This window comes from Aspergillus ibericus (assembly GCF_003184845.1).
Source record: "Aspergillus ibericus CBS 121593 unplaced genomic scaffold BO80scaffold_5, whole genome shotgun sequence".
Lineage (NCBI taxonomy): Eukaryota > Fungi > Ascomycota > Eurotiomycetes > Eurotiales > Aspergillaceae > Aspergillus > Aspergillus ibericus.
The window spans coordinates 507,802-525,475 of record NW_020292103.1 but is presented as its reverse complement, the minus strand read 5'-3'; the positions used below and the strand labels follow the sequence as shown (position 1 = coordinate 525,475).

General features: G+C 54.8%; 7 protein-coding genes across 7 annotated transcripts; 3 read left to right on the top strand and 4 right to left on the bottom strand.

The window, feature by feature from the left end:
* Nucleotides 1-91: 91 nt before the first annotated feature.
* On the top strand, nucleotides 92-1,518 carry BO80DRAFT_206835 (tetratricopeptide repeat protein). Its single transcript, XM_025714259.1, has one exon. The coding sequence runs from the start codon at nucleotides 266-268 to the stop codon at nucleotides 1,436-1,438; it is 1,173 nt and encodes a 390-aa protein (XP_025579031.1). The 5' UTR covers nucleotides 92-265; the 3' UTR covers nucleotides 1,439-1,518.
* An 81-nt stretch (nucleotides 1,519-1,599) lies between these two features.
* BO80DRAFT_431838 (DUF92 domain-containing protein) lies at nucleotides 1,600-2,889 on the bottom strand (the record flags this gene model as incomplete). The annotated part of the gene is made up of 3 exons (XM_025720766.1): nucleotides 1,600-2,362; nucleotides 2,420-2,643; nucleotides 2,704-2,889. The coding sequence occupies 3 exons, from the start codon at nucleotides 2,887-2,889 to the stop codon at nucleotides 1,600-1,602; spliced, it is 1,173 nt and encodes a 390-aa protein (XP_025579030.1).
* A 404-nt stretch (nucleotides 2,890-3,293) lies between these two features.
* BO80DRAFT_206826 (tetraspanin Tsp3) lies at nucleotides 3,294-4,769 on the top strand. Its single transcript, XM_025714258.1, has 3 exons — nucleotides 3,294-3,569; nucleotides 3,628-3,656; nucleotides 3,736-4,769. The coding sequence occupies exons 1-3, from the start codon at nucleotides 3,519-3,521 to the stop codon at nucleotides 4,499-4,501; spliced, it is 846 nt and encodes a 281-aa protein (XP_025579029.1). The 5' UTR covers nucleotides 3,294-3,518; the 3' UTR covers nucleotides 4,502-4,769.
* A 1,028-nt stretch (nucleotides 4,770-5,797) lies between these two features.
* Nucleotides 5,798-6,755, bottom strand: BO80DRAFT_421954 (uncharacterized protein). Its single transcript, XM_025718719.1, has one exon. The coding sequence runs from the start codon at nucleotides 6,472-6,474 to the stop codon at nucleotides 5,920-5,922; it is 555 nt and encodes a 184-aa protein (XP_025579028.1). The 5' UTR covers nucleotides 6,475-6,755; the 3' UTR covers nucleotides 5,798-5,919.
* Nucleotides 6,577-7,530, top strand: BO80DRAFT_206788 (uncharacterized protein). The gene is made up of 3 exons (XM_025714257.1): nucleotides 6,577-6,840; nucleotides 6,883-7,020; nucleotides 7,075-7,530. The coding sequence occupies exons 1-3, from the start codon at nucleotides 6,679-6,681 to the stop codon at nucleotides 7,429-7,431; spliced, it is 657 nt and encodes a 218-aa protein (XP_025579027.1). The 5' UTR covers nucleotides 6,577-6,678; the 3' UTR covers nucleotides 7,432-7,530.
* Nucleotides 7,531-8,523: 993 nt separating this feature from the next.
* On the bottom strand, nucleotides 8,524-11,395 carry xlnR (putative C6 transcription factor; the record flags this gene model as incomplete). The annotated part of the gene is made up of 3 exons (XM_025715419.1): nucleotides 8,524-8,667; nucleotides 8,715-10,978; nucleotides 11,044-11,395. 3 exons carry the CDS (start codon nucleotides 11,393-11,395, stop codon nucleotides 8,524-8,526), a joined length of 2,760 nt encoding a protein of 919 aa, XP_025579026.1.
* Nucleotides 11,396-12,426: 1,031 nt separating this feature from the next.
* Nucleotides 12,427-17,370, bottom strand: BO80DRAFT_374097 (DNA-directed RNA polymerase). The gene is made up of 2 exons (XM_025716586.1): nucleotides 16,209-17,370; nucleotides 12,427-16,111 (listed from the first exon to the last, which is right to left on the bottom strand). The coding sequence occupies exons 1-2, from the start codon at nucleotides 17,025-17,027 to the stop codon at nucleotides 12,812-12,814; spliced, it is 4,119 nt and encodes a 1,372-aa protein (XP_025579025.1). The 5' UTR covers nucleotides 17,028-17,370; the 3' UTR covers nucleotides 12,427-12,811.
* Nucleotides 17,371-17,674: the final 304 nt, after the last annotated feature.

Genomic DNA, 17,674 nt, shown 5'->3' with positions numbered 1-17,674 from the left:
CTCTTCTGTGAGGGATGTTTCAATAGGAAATGCATTGCGTGGGGAATTATCAATCCGTGTAACGCAATTAACAGAACTTACGCTTTGTCCACCGGTTCCTTTGCCAGGCGTCTATCTTGTGACGTAGATACGCACCGTAACTGGTCCGGGATACCCCTGCGGGATAGAAGAGACAGATGAACATAAATATTCGGTCTACCCCGGTCAGTGCAGGCTTTCTGCTATCCTCAAAGTAAGTAACCCTCCAACTAGAGTATATCGCACAATGCCTGTAAACGAGCGTGGTTCCTCGCCCAGGCGAGATACATCATTGAATATCAGAGCAGACAGCGATGATGAATACACCCATTTGGACCAGGACCCAGATGAACACGAATCATGGCAATCCATGATGGAGGCAAACTACGACAAGAATGACCTACATGGACAATGTCATGCTCCCGAATGTGACTTCCTAGCCAGCGAGGACGGGAGCGATGATGAAGAGCGAGACGGTTCATCGGGATCCAACTGCACCGATGATGACAATTATAGTCAAGATCCCGACGGCCTACCATTATCAACCTGGAAGCAATTCCAATCTCATTTCCACGACGCTACCAACGCTGGCGAACTGGATATCGGGCTGACTAACGTGAGGAAACCCGAATCGCTCGAACCCTTTCTAGCCTACTTTGATGGAGAGATGAACAAACGCGAGATCACCACCATACTTCTCCAAGTCAGTCACTACCTCCGGGACAATCGACCCGACGAGGCCGAATTCCATGCGCAGAAGGCGCTCGGGTTGGCCGAAAACTCGGGCGAAAGAGCACTAGTTGCACGATGCAAGTACTGGAAAGGCCGGGTGAAGTATGCTCAAGGGGACTATACCGAGGCACATCAATGGTTTGGCGAATGTCAATTATGGATAGCGGAGTACCCGGAGGGGAGCACGATGGCTCATTACATGCATCTCTCCAGACCGGAATTGGATGATGAGGAACGGCAGCGCATTTGCCAGGAAACTCGCAGACACGGACGCAGGTTGCGGACGGTGTCAACTATCAGTGAAGCGCCGGCGATCCAGACCTCGAAACGGCCATGGGAGGATAGCCTCCACTTATTGTCGGTCGAAAACGTTCCACAAACCGTGCCTCGGAGGAAACGGGCCAATCCCAAGTCCCAGCTAGATAAGCTACCTAAAGATACAGGTGGGTTTGAGCTGACTGGCAGGCAAAAAGTTTTCTCGTTCGAGATGTACCCCGTGGGAATGGCCTCAAGGTACCGACCGACTAAAATCTTCGCTGAGCAGCCTCATGAGCTCATTGTGCCACAGAAAAAGTGGGACGATTTCATAGAGCATCACAAGGACAAGAGTGTCACGATGAGTTATTTGGAAAGGGAACAGCGGCGATATCGGACTAAACTTCAAGAGAGGATATACCAGCGGCGCTAGCGTGCCGAGTAGCTGTGGGAAATTGGAGGCGGATCTTCGTTTTAGTCTGAGCTTGAAAGGCACCGATCACCGGTGTAGCTCAAACTCTGTATATGTATCCTAACAATCAGTTGACAGTCATCAATAGCCATTCTGTATCATTACCATATCTCATGCCACAGCTACCACAGACCCAACTCAGAAATACCCACACCCCAAACCCAACTTGCGACTACCATAGCGCCAACACTCATGGTAAAAGCCATCAAAACATTCACAGCATTGTTGTCCAAAAGGTCATGTCCACTCTCGACCCGCCGGCTTTCGTGTCCCGATTCAGCAGTCTCCCCCGCGGACGTCCCTGTTGACGTTCCAGTAGCCCTGCTCCCTCTTGGAGTCGCGGTAACAGCGCCCGCCTCCGTAGCGCGTACATGTGCGCCAGAGGATGATCCCGCGGGCTTCAGGCCTGTGGTATCAGCGGGGACACCGGGTAGAGTTGAAGAAGGGTGAACAAGGACCTGAAGACATGTCAGCACCATACTCTGACACGGTAGATTCTTAGCGGTAACAACCTTTTGGCCACCAGCACCCTCCACAATTTTCCCGGTCCTCTTATCGACCACACTGGCCTGTAACAGTCCGCCCAATACACTGTCAAGCACACTGCCCAGGCCTCCCCACAGCGTCACAGCGAGAATCCATTGAGCCCGGGTCTTCAGGGTCGATGACGTATCGCTTTCGGGACAGAACGGGAGGAGGGCTGCAGATGTCACCGCTATCGTGAACGCGCCCAGCACTCCCGCCAGGAGTCCAGTCGTTGTTACGCCGCCATTGGTGCCCGGAGGAACGACGCGAAATGTGGGGGAGGTGATCAGACGAGGTTTCGACTTGGAAAGAATACCGAGCTCGGAGGAGTATGTATCGGCTGCGACAGCGGCGTAGTTTCTAGGAAAACATCTATCGTCAGCATTTCCAACAGGAGTAGGGAGACCGGAATCTTACGCAACAATTCCAACGACCAACAAGTCCGCCGCATCATGACCATTCGAGAAACACTGTGCCCCGCTCTGCCCGGTAGATTTTCCAGCAATCACATAGGTATGGAGGAGAATCAGCACCGTAGCGACGACTGAGTTCGCTAAGACCTGGATGTGGGTACGCTGGCCCTCCCCGCCCTCCGAACCGGTCGCGGAAAGCGTCAAACGGGCTTTAAGGTCGTGTTTAACCTGGTAGCGCACGATCAGCTTCCGCGTACCGCGAATCAAGGCATGAGGAAAAGGACATACCTTGGTAACCTTGGTGCCGCCAAAGTAGAACACCCCTAGCAGGACGAAGGGAGCGGCCCATGGGTGGAGAGCGTGGGCGCTGGCCGTCAAAGCAGCGACGACGAGACCCAACGGAGTCAGTGACTTTCGCGACCAGGCACGGTGTACGAGGATCACAACGGCCGGAATGCCGATGTACGGTTTCATGGTGGTAACGCCTGGGACGAAGCAACTTGGAAGGTAGGTTCGATAGCTGAGATCGGGGGAAAGAGAAGACCATCGCGTTATCTTAGCTCCATTCTTAGCAGCTGACAGCTCCGATGGGGCAACTGGCCGCCCGTGATTGGTCTTTGGACAATGACCGAGCTGACTGTGGATGGTTTGCCTGGAGACAAACAACTGGGAAGCAAGTAGAAGTGCAACACGGATGCGAATGTGCTCTCGAATGAAATTCTTCCTTTCTTTGTACTTGCTTGCCTGGCCTACAATAGAGTAGTAGACTCCATCACACGGAGCTCGGAGCTGACTTTCGCAATGGCGCACCTATCTACTCTGGAGGATGGAGCAAAATGCCCAAGGCAGCGGCTCAGATGATTGGAGACATAAAAGAGCTGAGAGACTAACTGCCTCTGTTGCTGTTACGTCTGGCCCTACCGACCAGTGAGCAGTCATCAAACAACATCGGCGCGTGAAAGGCGAGGAACCGAGATGCAGCTGCAAGCGCCAACCCCGCACGGGAACCATTCACAGTACCGTCACCGACCGTTATGGATCATCTACCTTCAACCCTTCTCTCTTCCATCATTCCACCTTGTGCTTACTAGACAAGCATCATCATGGCCATGATTTGCGGGTTGACAACTGTAGCTTCCGCGGTGGCATCAGCGGTACGAGCAAGCCATATTGTCTGTTGACAGTAGACTGACCATGCTTCCAAAACGACAGTGCGCGATTATCGCCCTCATTCTGGGAGCGTCAGTGGCCTTCTCTTTCTCCCATCAAACACCTCTAGCTGCGTGTACTTGTTGAAGAACCAACTAACCAAAGCAATAGGCTCTCCTGGTCCCGTACCGCATCGCTATATCTCCCCCTCCCGCAATGGATCCCAGTGATCACCACTCTCTTCCCTCCAATAACGGCACTAGCGCTATACCTTGCTAACCGACTCTCCCCGGCCGCCAGAGCCGATAATACGCACCCAGTGAACCGCTGGCGAAGCCTCTTCCCCATCGCGGACCATCTCCATTCCATAATATCGACCATCATTGCCACCGTGGCCCTCGCTTATCTATATCCTGAGAGTGTTCTGACCTGCAGATTAGAGCAGGAATGGCAGGCGTATTTCCGCGCGAAGGACGCACAACCTATCCGCACTATTCAGGACGAGTTCCGCTGCTGTGGATTCCGGAGCATCCATGATCGAGCCTGGCCGTTCAAAGACCGGACCCACGGGGACGACGCCTGTGAGGTGCAGCTTGGATATGGACAGAGCTGTTTGGTTCCGTGGACGCGGCAGCAGCAGAACGCGTCGTGGATGGTTTTTGCTGCCGCTGTCTTGACTCTGCTTATGAAGGTTGGTGCTGAGCCTTGCTGCGTATACTTCTCTAACAAAGGAATACAGGTTGCGTTCTATCAGGCCATGCGTAACAGAGCGAGCTGGATGAACACCCAGTTTGAAAGACCGGCACCCGAGTATCAGCGAATTACGGACCATCCAGAGTTGCAGGATGAAGACGCCGAGGGTGATGCAGAGGGCCGGCATGGGACATTGTTGCCACGTGCGCACCCGAGGTACGATAATGAATGGAATGAGCGGTAGATTGCCAGAGCTTCATGTCTGCAATGAGGATAAGCGTGGTGCTATGCTGGCCTCTTGCGACATATGAAGGTCACTTATCGGTTTTCTAGGTCTAGTTGAGCTACGCTGCGCGACTGGAGCTGGTTCTGCAAAAGTACATCAGTTGAGGACCCAACTGGAGAATGGTGTGCTATGGTGATAGTTAATGCTATGCCAATTATCTTAGGAAATCAAGTTGTCATGTCCTTGGTAATATCAAGTAATCCAATGGCAATAGTGGAAAGGATGTCACTTCTTCCACCCCGCCGTGCATTATCAGAATACGCGGAACATATCCGCCTCTAGAATACCACCAAATTCTTACATTAGCAAAGGAACTAGCTCTCCCCCGCTTCCTTTCAGCCTTTCAGGATCAGCTAGTCAGGTACTACTCGATTCCGATCGGAAGCTCCGTCGGCCCCATCCATCGTACCCATCGGCTCGGCCCGGAATCCGATTAAACCCGCTAGGCAGCTACAGCTGTCAGCTGCAGTCAGCAACCCATGGGGCCATATGCAAAGGTCGAGCCTCAAGTGATTGTCTTCCGGGTCTGAATTGGTTGACGCATCTGCCTGGCCATGAGAAAAGACTTCTTGACCTATCACGGACGGTCGGAGACGTGTGTCAGATGAGTGGAAAAGAAGTCGATCTCGTTGGTATCATCGCCAATTTCAAGGACTGGCAATGATCTATCTCCCCAACGTAATCTCCGAGCTAGGCAGTCCTGCTGCCCCTGATGGGGATGGAGTGGAGTGTTGAGATGTAGGGATCCAGGCGCGAGTGTGTAGCTGTTTTGGTTGTGGCCGCATCGCGAAGGTCACCATGGGTTAATAGTTCTGCTCTATCAGGTGCGAGAGACGGCAGAGCTGAAGCAGGCAGCGACGGGGTAGGATGCGTGTGTGCCGGAGGGTTCGAGAGTGCGGATGGTGAGCTTTAAGCAGGCAGGTGATGAACGACAGGCGGTGTTGCTTTATGCCTTGTCAGATCCGGAGGCACGGGAGTTGCAGATGCAGCAGGTATTTATGCTGGATGAGACATGATGATCCAGCCATGTAGACTACAACTTTACAAGGAGGTCTCAGGCTATACTGGGTTGAGACGGAATACAAGTACCAAAGCGCCGAGGTGCTGTCTCATATACTTGCCCGTTCTTGGGTGATTTGTACCCTGCAGTATCCATTCCCCACCCTAAAGATAAATGATACGCAGATTGTCATTTCTAACCTATGCGATCCATTGATCAACTTTCGATGTTGAGCGAGACGGCCAGGTAATCAAACAGAAGGTATCATTCCTAATTGAATATTACATTGGCAACCAGCCAGCTATACTATGTAACCAAAAAAGTCCGCCGCACCGCATCTGTCCGCTTCTCCAGATATCTCTTGAACCCCGTCATCTCAATCCCATACTTTTCGCAGCTCATCCAAATCCACCTGATACCCCACCTCATTTGCCCACAACTGGGCCCAGATTCTCGGATCCCTCGCAGCACGACGCTCCGCCTCCTCCCTCTCATCAAACTCTAGGGCGATCTCCCTCCCACTCGCCAGACTCAACTCCCTGACAATCTCCCGGGCATGAAAGCGGCGCGGATCCGAAATCGCCGCAGCCGCAAACCTGCCCACATCACCAGGATCCACCACCGTCAGTTTCGTATCCGGCCGATAAGCCGTGACAAACGCACTCCTCGTAGTACTCTCCCCCGCCACTAATTCCGGAAACATGGACGACGCCGTCGGAAGGAGGTAATTGTTCATGAGAAACGCCGGGCGTAAGATTGTCCAGTACTGGAATCCGGCGTCTCGCACCATCGTTTCAATCTGCGCTTTGTTGGTCCAGTACCATGCTAATGGGTAATCGGAACCCCAGGCCGGAAAGGTTTCGTGTTTGCCGGTCATGACGACGCTGGAGTAAGATGATGGTGGTGACGGAGGGGGCGGATTTGGCTGCATCGAGGATGTTTTGCGCGCGGGTGATCTCCTGGGTGGTGTCGGATGGGGTTGGGGTTACGTTGAGGAAGATGGCTTGGGTGTTGGAGATCGCGGCTTGGAGGGAGGTGAAATGGTCGAAGTCGCCGGGGAAGATTTGGGCGCCGAGGGCTTCCAGATCTTTGGCTGCTGGGGAGGTTGGGTCTCGGGCTAGGATAGGCTGTGGGCATGGCAAGCTTAGCAAATCTGGGCGCCTCTCCGCTTCTTCAACACGCAGCATATGAGAAATATACCTCTGTGCTCCGTGACGTGAGATTGGCACTTGCAGATCATAATCACACCGTATCTGACCAGATACTAGTCACTGTGATGCTCTTAAATCTGTTCGATGTCAGTCATGCCATCCGTATTCGTATGCTGCTAACTTAGTAGACCGTGACAAGTGACGCTATTAGCCTGACCTGGAACCAGCACGAAAGAGGTGAATTGGCTTTAGTCCATGTCTGGAGTCTCGATCCGCTACAAAGCTCCACAGGGTGGAACATCTTCCAACGTTTGCGAACTGATGTCGTACGACTCCCTTCTCCAATCCAAGTTACCGTCTAACATCAGGCCGCTTATCAGTTGTCTCCAAGAAAGAAAACCCATTCCAACCATGATGATCAAGTGGATGCACTCGCACAGTACATTTCCGAGGTCCAGTCTATCGACGAGGAACTAGAGACGTGGTCCGCGGAATATACCAACAAACACACTCCTGCCCTCTCACTCATCAACACCAGAAATCTAACAGCACCGCGACCCTACTCCACATTCCCCGTCCAATCTGCCATCATCAATATCCCACAATCACGTTCTGGTCACCTCTTACTCCGCCATCAGAAACAGCATCAGCAACATTCTGCTCCAGTGTTCCAATCGTCCATGCACAGTTCGGGAATAAGCAAGGGGGTATCCGGGCTGGATGTGGACTGGCTCTGATATGGCCTCTTTTTGGGGCTGGAACTGCCTCTTTTGCTACATCGACTGAGCGCGAATGGGATATCCCTGCGGCTGAGGGAAATCGGGGAGTCGAGTGGTCTTCCAACGGGCAATGGTCGCGGCTTCATATGTAGCCAAGATGGCTCAACATACTGATCACGCATCGCTGTGTTCTCAATCTCATTGTCTTCGCATATAATGAAAGCTTCTATTTCACTGACAGGTAAAAGCTTCCTATATCATCTAAACCCCTCTCTAAGACCTCCTACACCCCCGACTCTACCCCATCCTCTACAAATGAACCCCCCCCCCCCTTCTCATTCACCTCACAAAACCTCCACAACCCCGCCTGAACCACCGCCTCCTTCACCGACCCCGCAAATTCCACCCCGAGAAAAACACCGCCCCGCTCATGGTATCCCTGGATACAAGGGTTCCTCGCCGCGATGGGGGGGCGATGACATTCACTTTAGCTGTCTCAGCACCGATCATACACGTTCCTGTCTCTTGGTAGCGGTTGACGCCGCAGAGGGTGCAGTTACGGAGGTGGGCGTGGGCGAGGGAGCGCTTTTGGGAGACGGCGGGGGCGGGGAGGTGTTGGTAGTGCGGGGTGGAGGCGTAGGAGGTAGGCGAGGGGGTGGACGAGGTGGGAGTTTTGGGGTGTGTGAGGGGGGTGGGGGGTGGTGGAGGTGGTGGAGGTGGTGGAGGAGGGTGGTCATTTTGGAGTGATGCAGGGGAGGGAGGTTGGATAATTGCTTGGAAGAGAGTGTGGAGGAGGGAGGTGGAAGATGGGGATGGGTATCGATAACCTTATCGGGTGGCGTCATACCTCGGATGAAGGTCAGGTCGGTTGTATGTACCCATCTGCAGAATCAGCGCAGTTGTATATATGTAGATGTATGTACGTCATGTACGGCCCAAGTAGTGTACAAGATGCATATCAAAGCACGCAATATGTACTAAATGCAGACAGAAGCAACCCGCTCGCTCCCACGCCGACTCAATGCCTGTTGGCCGCATGAAGATGCAAGGTATAACAATGGAATAATATCAAGTCATAAGATCTCATCAGAGCCCGGTTATCAGTCAGCGTCATAAAGCAAGCCCACTGCCATCGCCACTCCAGCGGTACAGGGCTAGCACCTCCCTCCGGCGTTGCTGCTGTTCGCCAAAGTCCTCGAGGATGCGCCCTCGAACCTGCGCGAGGGCCGAGCGCATGACCTTACGGAAGGTCCGCTACAGTGGGTTAGTTAGATCGAGTAGATCGGATCTACAGGACATACCTGATACTCGGTGTTCAGCGTCACCACGCAGGCCTCATGTGCGCGCACAATCGTCTCGCAAGCCCGGACGACACTAGGGCTGGCATCGCCCTGCAGCTTGTCCGCCGCCAGCAGCAGCAAGAAGCTGCCTTGCAACAGATAGATCCCAAAGAAAAACGGCATGAAGCTGAGATCGGGATCGTACTCCAAGATCTCGGCGGCCGCTTCGGCGGCACCCACCGCATGGCTCATTGCCGAAACAAACGATTCCGAGGAGATCCACAGATCATGATCCTCCAAGAGATTGACCGGATCCCACTTGCCCGACAAAAGAATATGCAGCACATGCATGATGTGGGTGCCATAGGCGACCACCATCTTCGTGTGGACGATGGACTCGTTCACGCGGGATCCCACGGTGCTACTGGAGCGTCCCGACGGACTCGTATGGTCCAGGTGGGCGCCTTCCACCGGCTCGTTCTCCGCGGTGCCCATGGTCAAGCTGCTGGTGTAGCGGGCCTCAAATTCCTTCAGGCTGCGGCCGTACGTGTCCAGCTGTCGGGTGATTTCCATCACATGCCGCTCCCATTCCGGACTATTGCGAAAGGCCAGCCCAAAGCGAGGGTGGTTTTCCGCATGGTGCAGATCCACAATTCCTCCCAGGATCGTCATCAATGGAAGGAAATATCCAAACATGCTGTGCCCGGTGCACTCGACCGGGGGCCCGACCTGGCGGTAGGCAGCCGAAGCAAAGTCGCCAATCTGCCACAGATCGTCATTCATCGGCTGCAACAGACCCCCGCACTCCTTGTCTAACAGGGTCACAGGGCGATTGTAGCAGAGGGCCAGATGACGATCCGTCGCGTAGAGGAGCCACCACAGACGTCGACGCTCTTCCCGCTCCTCTTCGGTGACATTGACAGCCGAGCTGCCCGGACCATGGCCTATGGACGTAATGAGCGTGGGAGGGTGCCGTTTTGACAGGTCCGGTTCCTCCCCCTCTCGCTCTCCGTCGGGCCGTGCGTGCGGAACATTGGGCGGCAGCTCGCGACCCAGCTTCAACTCACGCGCCAGGGACCACGCCGCAGTCCACCAGCGCATGCTGGCCGCCTTGTACTCGCTCGCGGACACCACGGTAGCGAGATGCATATAAGTGGCCACATCATCCACGGCCCCGGTGGCGCTACTTTGCGCGCCGAGCTGATCCATGGAGACCCCAAAGCCCCCGAGAGCGACGCCGTTGATGACCATGTTCGCAGCATAGTTGGGGGACGCTTCCCCTGTAGCAGGGCCATGAACCAGCGGCCGGAGCAAGCCAATGGTCAATTCCAAGAGTTTCTGGCAGACGCGGCCTCGAGCCGACGGCGGAGAGGTCAAAAACGGAGCTTCACTGGTTTGTGCGGCGACCCAGAGCATACTCGCCAAGAGGCCGGGGCTGCACATGCGGGGTTTGGTGGGATGCAGGAAGGATTGTTTGCGGAAGATGTAGCCCACCACGTACGGGGACAGGGGAGACAGATGGGATGAGGAGGAACTGGTGAAGTAGACATCGAGCAGGTCACACGCGAGCGACTGCGGAATGATGGACGGAATGTGAGGCAGAACCGGCTGCAAAACAGGGTATCGTAAAGTGCTGGAGAACGGATGCAGACTGAAGGAGGGAAAGTTCGCGGGAGATGGCGATGGGAGAGGCAGCCAGCCGGGCGACTGCGCAGGAGGCGAGAGGCCTAAAAACGGCGCGGACGGGTTTTCTGCAGAGCTTCCCAGGCGAAACTGGTTCGGAGACGAGCCCGACTCCTGCGGATTTACCAAGGCGAATGCGCTCTCCCCATACCCAGAATTCAATCCTTGTGGAGGCAGGACAGAAGAAGGAAGCGATCGCAAATCGGACATGGAGATCGGAGGGCGACTCGAATCATTGAGCGCATTGAAGTGGCTCAAAGGTATCGCGTTCATGGTAGCCCCTAATGACTGGGAATGCGACGGTGCTGAACGGGAATCATGCAGACTTGGTATACCGGCTGCGTTCGGGTGGTGCATTTGCGACTGCGCCGAGGTCAGGTTATGCGCAGCCTCAAAGGCCGAATCATATCTGCCATTGACATCTTGTGCCAGTCGTCCGTCTGGGGACATTTGCTCGCTCATGAGCGACGCGCTCATCGGTCCCGAATTGCTATTCGGTGCTTGCGTGGCTGCTGCTGCAGCCGCTGCCACCGCCAGGTCTTTCTTTGACGCCTTTCCACGCTTCTTGCGTTCTCGCGCATATTCGCAGGTCAATCCGAATTCTGTTGAACGCGAGTTAGTCACCGCGACAGTCTAAGGGCTAGCGTCGGAGCAAGGCGGAGCCTACCAGTGCAATGGGCGCACGGGTGTTGCCCGTCGCATTTGGTTCGGAGTTGGTTACACTGGTCACACGCACGACTGATTCTTCGTCGGACCGGAGCCGACGATGAGTTTTTGCGGATCGCAGAACGAGCCTCGGCGAGAGGATCTCTCTGCGAAGGGTCCTTGAACCCTGATCCGATACTATGAGTCTTCTCATTGTCATAGTACGATTGGTCCTTGGTGTGGGAGGGGTCTCTACTGGAGCTGGCGCCGTCCCCGGCGCCCGTTCCTGCAGGGTCTCTCGACAGCTGCAATTGTTCGACATACTGTGACCCCTCTGCGAGCGAATCCAGCCCGACGGTCTGTGACGGGGCCATACCGGCCGATTGCGATCCGGAGGAGAAAGGAGAAAATGGACTCGTGAATTGAGGGACGGAGGAAGTCGACATCCTCACCGGGCGAAGCAACCAATCCACCGGCACATGAAGAACGACGGTCGGTGGTGGAGTATCAGGCCGCTCGTGAATCGAAGGGCCGTAAGGCCCCAAGTGCGCAGGACACTAAACTAGCGGGCTGGAAGAGGCGGCCACGTTCGACTGACAGATCCTCGAGGCCGGCACGATGATGGGAAGTCCCAGGCGGGGAGGATACCAGCCAGAAAGATCGCAGAAACAGGGACCGATTAGTCCGACAACATTGCCGATTGCAACTGCGGGGGACTGGGGACGGACTAAAAGAAGGGACCTAAAGATTAAAGCAGCAGAAGAGGAGAAGTCAGCCGGAGGCGCAAAGAAGCCGACCAGCGAACTAGTTGGGCGGGAGTTCGGGTGGGCAGGTCCGGGGAAAATGAAAGAAAAGAAACACTCACCACCGGACACAGGACAAGAGGTGGTCAGATCAGACCACCAGGGAAGCGATGAGGATTAATTACCGCGTGGAATGATCAAGCATGCTGAAGACGCTGGCGGGAGGGGGGCAGGGAGGCCTGGAGGCCGAGCGAAAAAAGGATTGCAGAATTGCAGGGGAAAAAAAAGGCGGGGAAGCGCAGGCCGGAGGCCACCAAGCCGGGGCTCTCTCCGGATCGTCAGGTCTGCCATCCCCATTCCTCGCCTGCCATCAGCCCTCAACAATGGGATCACGCATCAGGAGGGTCACTCGGGTTCCCTGTCCACCTCCATGGACAAGGTGGTCCCTCTGCCAAATGGCAGGTCCGGTCGGACAGATGGAGGAGAGGAAGAACATGGGTGCCAACTAACTGCTACACTAAGACTCCGCACTGCCCGACTCCAGACTTCGCTTCGGCCCATGCAGGGCTCGCCCCTCCCCTCTCCATGTCCCACGCCGCCCCGGCCTGCATTCATGCATCCAGGTTATCTCCGACCCTGTCTCTCGCCCAATGGGAGTTTTTGCTGTGCTCACAAGGTCACATTCACTTCACAGATTTATATACAGTGTCCCAAATAAAAATCCATCCCTGCTATATACACCGTAATTCCCCATTTTATACCCAAAACAAAAGCCAGACTGTACACGTTCATTCATGCATCGCAATCCATGCAGCACCCATGCCAAAACAATCACAACCATTATTAGAGGGGAGCTCAACCACGTCAAACTCGACACCCGAAAAGAACAACCAGAAGATCAATAAATGCACAAGGGGATATCAAGAGCGAGCATCCATCCGGAGCATCGGAGTAGTACAAGGTCAAGCGAGATCGCGTTCCGTGCCAGAACGCCGGAAGCAGACGGTCCGTGGCCCGTGCGACGGGCAAGCATTGCCTTCCCGCCCTTTAACAGAAGAAATACTTGCTGTCCCGGATCCGCGTCACATCCCAGCTGCCCTTGGTCGGGACCGGACGGAACCGCAGCGGGAGCCAGATGTACACGTAGGTTTTGGCCTTGGCCTTGGTCTTGCGCTTGGCCGGGGCCGGCTCCTCCTCCGCGGGCGTCGCTTCGTGAGGGTCGGCCTTATCGCCCAGCACATTGTCGAAGCCCTGGAAAAGGGTCTCGATGGCGGGATCCGTAGGGTCGGCCTCCATACCTGAGATCTTCCGCTCCGCAGCCGCCAAATCCTCGGGCACGTGGCCGACCGCCGTCTCTCCCAGAGAACTAGCGATGGCCAGATCCTCATCGCTTCCGAATTCCTCGAAGATGCTGGCCGGGGTGACCATGGCACGGCCCTGGGCCTGCAGCTCCGGGTCTTCCGACCTCAGAAGCTTCTGTCGCTTGTGCTCTTCAAGCATCTCATGCACCTTGGTGGCTTTTTGGGTCACCTTCGTCCCCTTACGCAGGGTCCGAATCTTCTGGCCAAGAGGACTGTAGGCTTCCACCTTGGCGAGGAACAGATTCTGGCTGTACCGGACCTCGAACTCGGCGGCCAGTCTCTTAACCACGTCGTCCGAGTGCATGCGAACGAACGCCTCGCGAAGCAATTGGTTCATCGAGTCGACATCACAGGCGTGCGTCCAGAAGGAATCGTGGACGGCGGAGAACTGGAGGCCAGCCCGGTGGCAAGCGATGGCCGACAGCATCATGTGGGTGGCATCGAGGGAATGGATGAAGTTGGGAGGGAAGGCCTGGAGTTGTTTGCGCTTAGACACGACATCCCCGGAGCTGCCATCAACGATGCTGAGATCCTGAAGCGTGGTATGGATACGGCGCGCCTTGCGAACCCGATATGGCTGGACCACAGGCAGCCCCAGCGGGGTGGTCCAGATCACCGTCGACCGGAACTTCTTCGTCGGGTCCTCGATCTGTTTGGCGGACTCGGGGGTCATGGCTTCCTTCGCAATTTGCTCGATTTGATCCGGGGCCAGAGACTGGGTAATACGACTGGCACAGTCGCCCAACCAGTACTGGATATCATGCGCACCGTTGAACATGGTGCCCAAGGCCTCGAAAACCTTGCGCGCGATGTAAATCGCTCCCTGGTGCTTCTGTTCCTGTGACAGCTCCGGATAGTGGTCGATAAGCTGCTTGCGAACCTGTTTCATGGCTCCCATGAAAGTGACACCATAAACGTTCGTCATGACGGTCTGCTTTACCACCTTTCTGGTGATCTTTCCCTCCAAGAACTTAGCCACGCTGTGACCCTGAGCGGCCTCCCGGGCAACAGCCTCTTTAACGAACTCGGCAACACCAGTGTACACATCAGATGGGCGATCGGACGGTTCCAGGTTGACTTGCTGAGCACCAATCTTGTCACCACCAAGAGCTGCATAGTGTTGCAATCCATTGCAAGAACCATCTTGGTGGATCGGCAGGCGTGACGCGTATTGGGTGGGATCGGCTTGCTGGAGCGCATTTCTCAACTCACAGCAGGCAGCCAAGCATTGCCACGGGTCATCGGCTTTGAGCCACCAACGTCTGCCGTGTAAACCGTTGTTTGCCGAATCAAGCACATCGTCCAGATGGTCCATGGTGAACTTTTCTCGCTCTGAAAGACTGGCCTTGTCGAATCCAGACAGGTTGGCAATCTGAACCTTGAGCCATCTCAGACCACTGGCGCCGAGCGGCTTGGCCACGCTGAAAAGGAGCAGCCCTCTCGCATTGTCCGCACCCATCTGGTTGAGATAAGGAGGAAGAGGATAGGCGCGTCCGCGGAAATCCAAGTTGTGGGGCAGATAGAATGTATCGTTCTTGTACGCCCGAGCCACCTCCATCTGGAAGTTTTGGAAACACCGCTGGGAGTGGAAACCAGCCCTCCGGTTCTCGATCTCACGCATGTCGTTGTCCCATTTCTTCTCGGCTTCATACCCCTCCTCGGGAGACGGCTTAGGGGGGTGAGGCAGATTGGGCTCCAACGGGGCGAGGTCGGCGATAGCTTCTCCAGAATTCCAAGCCTCCACCATAACATTGAAAACAGCTTCGTTGATAACCCATCCGGTGGTGCCGAGAATATCCAAACCGTGACGGACTTGCTCCAATCCACCGTTCTCCAGCGCTGCCTTCACATATGCAGGCTGCAAGGTTTCACCCGGGGTCGTGCGGATCAGGTGGCTCTTATAAACGTGGTAACCACCATCATTCATACTCTTCCATGGGCGCGGTTTGCACAGCATGGGCAGATGGCGACCCAGGAGGTCAGATGTGGGCTCCTTGGTGACGATCTTGACAATCGCAGGGTGGAGATGGATGAAACCTGCACGTCTTCCCCAGGTGATTTGATAAGCATGTTGAAACGCAGGCTGCATCGACATCTCAATCTTCTTCGATTCCGGGTTTTCGATCTTGACAGGAGCCTTGGCGACTTCGAAAAGAAAGCTCATCAAGGCGGCACCGACCTTCGCCTTCACGCGAGGTGACCAAGCAACGGTAGGGTCATCCTTCTCGAGATTGCGGACGATTGTGTGCCACCGTGCCCGGCCGTCCTTCTGCTTGCGAATCGCGAGGGTTTGTTTGATCGCTCTAACCTTGCCAGCTTCAGCTGTCGCCTCCTTCTGAAGGGTCCGTTCCGCCAGAAACTCATCATGCAGCTCTGAACCGATACCAGTAGCAAGCGAAGCCAGCTTCAGCCCGGAGTCCATTCCTCCTCGGCCAAATGAAGACAAAACACTGAGGATGGTGAGGGCTGCCAGCTTATCTGGATCAACGCAGCGCAGAAAGACTCCGTATTCGCAACGCTCAGTCTCCTCCGTATTCCGAGGGGGTTTCGACTCCGCCTCCTCAACAAGTTTGAGTTCCTCCTCAATTCTGGTGACTAAATCAGTGTGCCACTGGTTGATGATGTTGCCTAAGCGCTTCTCGCTTCCGGTGGTATCGAGTCCAGCCTTCTTCCGGTCGGTGTTTTCTTGCCGCCACCGGTTCAACGCTGCTTGTATAGAATCCGCTTCAAGTTGTCGCTGCCTGGATAGATTGTAGAGTTCCTGAGCCTCTTCCGGCGAAAATTCGCCTTCCGCGGGAACGGGCACTTTCGAAGCATTGGAGAAGAGCGAGAGCGACTCCTTCAAAGATGAGAGACCCAGACCCTTCTGTTCAACAGATTTGATCTCAGGGACGTCTTTGAGTGTATCCGATTGGCCATTGCCTTCAGGTGCCGTGTCCGATTCCAAGCTACCCATTGAAACGCGCTGGATGTCCGAGGAGCAGATCTATGCGACAGACTGTGGTTAGCGACCTTTGCCATAGAGAGAGCCGTAAACACGGGCAGATGCACTGGCAGCATCATAGAACGGAAAGACAACTAACCTCTGACAATTCTCCGATTTCTAATTCCGAGAGAACTGGAGCCGCCAAAACATCTTCCTCAAGAGATGCCTTCTTCGCAAAGTCCCAGTATCTACGCACCGCTCTATCACGTTTCGTGCCGTGGAACATACGCAGCGCCATCCGAATCATGATTGCGTAAGTCGTTGCATCCGGAATCACTCCGGAGGCCGGTAGATCAACCTCGAAGAACTTCTGCATGGGTAGGACCAAGTTATGCTGCCTTGTCAAGATCATCTGGCCGACCATCCCCTCAAGATAGCGATTGTGAAGAGCAAGATACTTAGAAGACGCGACCGGATAATATCCTCTGAGCCGAGTGAGAAGGATAGCCGCTCGGTCATACCGATGGAGTCTAAGGGACAGATCAAAGTTTGCCAGCATTTCTTCTTCATCGCCACCAAGACCCTTCACCCTCCGCAGCACCTTCGGTTTCGTTTGGAGGGCATCATTCACAATGACTAAGGATGAGGGATCGAAATCATGGGCAATGGGCGAGAAAAAGGAGGACAGCTGGTGATCATAATACCGTTCGGGGTTGTATGCGGGAGATTCGAAGGATCCATAAGACGCTTGGTCGACTGCGGACTGGTCTGCAGCAGTGGCGAGGTTCCGACTAGACTGGAAGGATAGCCGACGAGAACGTTCCTGGGTAATGTTTGCCGATGTGTTCGTAAGGGAGATGGGTCGACTCGAATGAGAATGAAGTCTCAATGGTGCGGTGGAGGGCAACACCGAGCGCCCCTTGGCTAGGCGCAGGCGAGCGAAGGCGTTTTTCTGAAGAGCAACTCGGGACAACATGATACACGAACACCGTTAGACGCGATGATTGACAATTAGATGAATATAACTGATTATTGGCAATTAGAGAGAGAAAACAAGGACGATTTATCGCGAACTAAACGAGACGTCTGAAGTCATGAAAAGAGGGAAGAGATAGATGCAAAATGGATTCGAGTGACCCAGAATGAGAAAGCCGTCAGACGATGGACATCTATCCAATCTGACAAGCCGTCCTGCAGCCCTCCAACGACAGAAGAAGGGAAAGGAATAGGAAAGGGACGGAGGATGGGGGGATGGGGAGGACGAGAGGGAAGAAAAAAAGGCGTGAAGGCGAGAGAGAAATACTGGATGCGCCGAGTCGAGCGGAGACTTCGGCGGACGGAAATGAAAATTGGTCCACCGCCCCGAATGGGCGATAAGGCACGTGAGACGCACGTGATGTTCTGGAAGCTTACTGGAGGTTTCAACGACGCTCATTGGCTGGCGGCGCATCTACGGCCTTTCGATCCGATTCCTTCAGCAATGTTGAGCTCGATGGCAAATCCAGAATTGGTGCTCTCGGGCAATGGCTCCCAATGGACATCCTGGAGCTGCATCCAAGTCCAGTCCCTGTTCAAACAGAGGAACATGGTTGCCCGACTATTCCTAAAGTCTGTTCTCCACTA